Source organism: Microtus ochrogaster, chromosome 2 (genome assembly GCF_000317375.1).
Source record: "Microtus ochrogaster isolate Prairie Vole_2 chromosome 2, MicOch1.0, whole genome shotgun sequence".
Taxonomy (NCBI): domain Eukaryota; kingdom Metazoa; phylum Chordata; class Mammalia; order Rodentia; family Cricetidae; genus Microtus; species Microtus ochrogaster.
The window spans coordinates 4,774,203-4,779,146 of NC_022010.1; the positions used below are offsets into that span (position 1 = coordinate 4,774,203).

At 49.9% G+C, this 4,944-nt stretch overlaps 1 protein-coding gene across 1 annotated transcript in view; it reads left to right on the forward strand.

Moving 5' to 3' along the window:
• The first annotated feature begins 900 nt into the window (after positions 1-900).
• The window catches only part of LOC101993283 (2'-5'-oligoadenylate synthase-like protein 1), a 14,624-nt gene continuing 10,580 nt past the window's right edge, over positions 901-4,944 (forward strand). Inside the window, exon 1 of the mRNA XM_005344284.2 lies at positions 901-1,098. Coding sequence (XP_005344341.1) covers positions 901-1,098 — 198 coding nt within the window. The remainder of the gene's footprint in view (positions 1,099-4,944) is intronic.

A 4,944-nucleotide genomic window follows, 5' to 3' on the forward strand; every position in this document is an offset into this window, starting at 1 on the left:
TGCTCAGAGAGCCCTTTTCTTATTTTGCCTTCCTAATATGGTGTCTGCCAGTCATTTAATGAATGTTTTGTAAGAAAATAGAAATTCTTGACCACATATTTTCTCTACTCAGTATTCTTATGTTTCAGCAGCACTAACTGGGTTTAGAGATAACAGCTACCTCATGAGTTAGTCTGGGTCAGCAAGATGGCTCAGTATTTAAAGGTGCTTGCTGCCAAGTCTGATAACGTGAGTTCGATTCCTGGAACCCATGTTGTGGAAGTGGAGAATTGGCCCATGCAAGTTGTCCTGTGACCCCCACATTTGTGCCATGGCCCATACCCCCCCTGCCCCCCAAAAACCCAAATAACTAAATATAATTTAAAATTTAAGATTCTTTTAAATAAAATAGGAGGGTCCAAGAGGCCAAGCATCTGGCAAGGCACAGGGTTTGGAATTGTCCTTTCGATTCCAGAGGCCTCACTCCTTCCCACAACCATGAGTAGGGCCGTTCTCTTTCCAAACCATAATGGTTGCGGACAGCTGGCCTGAGTCATCCAGACAAGGTGTCCCCAAAAGGTCAAGCTCAAGCCAATTTCAGTTTACACACGTCACAAAAGGGAAACTACAAATGTTGAGAATCGAAACTTACAGCACAGAAATTGGCTGGCTGCCAGCCTTGTTAAGGTGGCCCCAACCTGCCAACTCTGAGCTCCCATCCCCCAGTACACCCCCAGTGACAATAAATCCCCAAGAAGGGGACCCCCAACTAGCCCATTGCTCCCTGTTCCTCTCTTTTTCCACCCTTTTCACCGCAGGATGCTAGAGGTCAGCTGGGAAGGAGCCGCCTTAAAAAAGGAGGTGTGTGCGGGGAGTTGGCTATATAACCCTGCAGCGCAGCCTTCAGTGGTTGGGGCTGCCATGGCACTGGCCCAGGAGCTGTACAGCTTCCCAGCCTCCAAGTTGGACTCCTTTGTGGCTCAGCGGCTGCAGCCAGCCAGAGAACGGAAAGATGAGGTGCTGGAGGCTGTGAGGACTGTGGAAGAGTTCCTGAGGCGGGAGAACTTCCATGGAGAGCGTGGGCTGGCCCGGGATGTGCAGGTGTTGAAAGTGGTCAAGGTAAGACTGACCGTCCATTCCCAGCCAAGATAGGCAAAACCCAGCATGGGGGGTTTCCAGCCAAGAAAGACAAAACCCAAAGCCAGGCCCTCAGCCCACAGTGCATAGCTCACACTAACATCTCAGGATACCCCAGTTCCCTGTCTACAGCCACTGCCATGAGCAGAATGAGCTGGTAAAGAAGCTAATAACAGACCCTCTTTGGGGAACGCAGTAGCCTAACCCTTAATGTTCTCCCATTAAGGCTTATGCTCCATGAGGTACAATTTTTTCCCACTTTACAGACGAGCCAAACAGAGGTGTACGAGTTATAATGGCCACACACAATGTGAGGCCTCTCATTGGATCCTGGCGCATAGTCTGTAAGAAACAGTTTGGGGAGCCTGATATGAGGGGTCCACTCCTGTGATCTCAGCACTCGGGAGGTGGAAGCAAGAGGATCATGGGTAGGAAGACAGCCTAGGTTATAAGTTTTAGATAAGGAGAAAGAGAAAGTGTGTGTGTTTGGGAACGATTGGTAAATGTTTAATATGGGATACATTTGGTAAGCAGACTGCTGTTTGTCAAGTCCAACAGCATCTGCTGGGGTGGAGTCTTTCTTTTGGGGGCCTCACGTGCTATGCCTGTTGAGATGAAGCAAATGCGGAGCAGTAGCTCGGTGCTCAAGTGCAAACCTAGCATGTTCGAGGCTCTGGACAGACAAAAGACAGACAGACATAGATGTGACAGGCTCTGATGTGCTGGGTGCCAGGGTGATCTTTGCATCTTTTCCTATCTGTCCATGCTTTAATTTTTTGATAATAGGAAGATTTTTATAATGGATGCTGAGGGGGCAATGTGGCTTGCTTAGGGCTGGACAGCTGGCCTCGGACCTGGGATTTAAATTTGAATACTCAAACTGTGCCCCAAGATTCTCACTAAGAATCCCCCCCCCAAATCCTTCCTCCAGCTCCCTCATCCATCCTCTGTGCTAGCAGGAATCACAGCTCAAGATAGGCAGAGGTCGGCAGACCTGGAAGGGGTGGGACCCGGGTGCGATTTCCACTCCTGAGAATTCCAGCCCTGCGGAGACAGAGACAGGAGAATCACCAGGAATCCCTGGTCCATCAGCTTAGCCAATCAGCAAGCCCCAGGACACAGTAAAAGACCTTTTGTTAAAAACCAAGATGGACAGCCTAAGGAATGTTACCCAAGGTTGACCTTTGGCCTGCACACGCATACAAGCATACATGCACACAACTTTGGAGAATTAGTCTCAGCAGGTTGTTCATTTACATGAAGGGGACTGACACAGAGAGGTGGCATATCCAAACGCCACACACATCCAGGTTAGAATAAGGACTCTGGACTCGAGCGTAAGGCGCTAACTTTTGCTCTTGGGAAGAATTTGGCAACCCTGAGCCTCTGTGCCTCCCTTGCACCAATCCTGTCTCCAAAGCCCCAGACATGTGATTTAGAAGTGGCAGTCTGTGCCCTGTCACTACGCAGACCTGGATTTGTCTCTGGGCTTTTCCTTTCACCAGTTGTGTGACTTTGACAGTACCTTTCTGTGATTGTAGCATCCCAAACATCATCTCCCACTGCCCTTCTGTGACTGTAGCATCCCAAACAAACATCATCTCCCACTGCCCAACACTGAGGCCTAAAAATTCTCTCAGGGCAAATTCTTAGACATAAAGGTTTCATTGTGACATTTGTCTAGAACTTCTTTCTGGTGCACGGGACTTCTCTCTTGGGCAAGGCCATCCTCCAGACCACTCCCTTCCTGACAAACTTGAGAAAGCAGTGGGTAGAATAAAAAGTATCTAGGAAGCAGAAGAGTCAACAAACAGTATGAGTTTGATGGCAACAGATGCTACCGGCTAAGCCACAGTTCTCCTTCCTTAACCCACTAAATGATAGCCACACCCAAAGAGTGAGGCCCACAGAGAATGAACCTTAGACTCAAAGCCTTCTTTCTCTGCACCCTTGGAATTCCGGGCGGAGGGGCGGGCGGGGTGCTGAGCTCTCCACATGACTGAATGCTCATCTAACCAATCAGGTGTGAGCAATTTCAGCAGCAGCCGGTCATGAAGTCTGCTCTAAGCTGTTTAGGAAAGGGGGAGAGCTCGGCCTGCGGAGAGATCAGGAAGGGAGAGGGCGGTGTAGACACGACCTTCGCCAACGTTCAGCATCAAGCTGCCGTCCTTCCCCTCAGGGTAGGAATACCGAGTCTGAATGCTGGGATCAGAATAAAAATGGAGAATAAAGATGGCAGGTGCCTGCTCCTTGGGAGCAGGGTGAGGTCCGTGGACAGCATCCCAGGATGGTAAGGAAGAAGAGCCACGGGCCATGTCGTCTGATGTTCCCTCTGACTCCCTGTCTGGCTGGGAGACCTTGCAAGCAGATTCTGCTCCACTGCCTCAGTATTTCCAGCTGGGGAGATGGGTCACGGGCCATCTCCATGGTGATTAGAAAAGAGAAATGCCTTCAGTGGCCTTGCTGGTGCCGCACACTGGGGCTGCTCAGCCTGTGACGGAAGGATTTTAATTTCTGCAGTGACTGCACTGACCAGGAAAGGTAGCCACCTGGAGACTGACCCTCCCCCAGCAGTCCCAGGTCAACCAACATGGGGTGAGAAAGAGGTGAGCCAGAGAGATGCAGGGCCTTGTACGCCAGGGGGGTTCTGGGGCCTGCAGGGTGGCTCAGTATGGAAGGTGTCTACTACCAAGCCTGACAACTCAAGTATAATCCCAGGAACCCACGTGGTGAAATGAAGGGACCAACTCCCAATAATTGTCCTCTGACTTCCACATGTGTGCCGTGGCACGCACGTGTGTGCGCACGCACACTCATACACATACACACTCATACACACGAATAAATAAAATAAAAAAATTAAACGGTTCAGTCTCCCGCCATTAAGAGGTGGGGTGACTGATGTCTAGAAAGTTGGGGAGTCAACTAGATGAAAAGGAAGAGACACCACTGCTTACGTCCAGGACACAGGACCCAGCACTTGGCATTCAGCATTTTAACTGACCTTCGCTGTGTTCTAATGGTTCCCATTGCATCAGCGTTCCATTTCACTCATGATGGACTTCGGGCTCCTAATGATCACACTGCAGATAAATCAGGGATAAGATTCAAGGGCAGGGCTAGGCATACAGTTCTAATACAAAAGTGCTTGCCTACCGTCACGGCGGCTCCCTGATTCATCCAAATATAATTTAAGGAAGGGAGGGAGCATGGATGGATGAAGCTGACTGTAGATAATTCTACAGGCTGGGAGCCCCTTATTAGATCCTCAAGGCCCAGAGTGTTTCGGGTTTAGACATCTCCCCCCCCCCAACCAGGCTTTGACCTATTTACATAAACATAACAAGATATCTTAAGATAGGACCGAGAAGCTGAAGAGATGGCTCAGTGGTTAAGAGCACCGGCTGCTCTTCCAGAGGCTCTGAGTTCAATTCCCAGCAACCACATGGTGACTCATAACCATCTGTAAGGAAATCTTGTGCACTCTTCTGGCCTGCAAGTGAAAGACCCTCAGAGAGTGTCTTTCAGTCTGGGGAGACCCTTCCCAAGAAACAGCAAGACCACTTGTGCGGATGCAAACAGCAAGAGGTTTATTCAGATACACAGGTACCTGGGGCGTCCAAGTCTCTCAGAGGACTGGCACGCTGTCAGGCTGGGGTAGCGGGTTTTTATAGGGTAAAGGGAGCAGAAGTGCGGTTACAGAAGTGAGATGCATAGTTACAGGGTTTTCATTGGTCAGTTTGAATATGGCCGAGTTCAAGTCGGGACAAGGTCCCTGGTTCCCGAGAATTTAGATATGGGCTGCCTTGGCTCTTGTCTAGGGCAGAC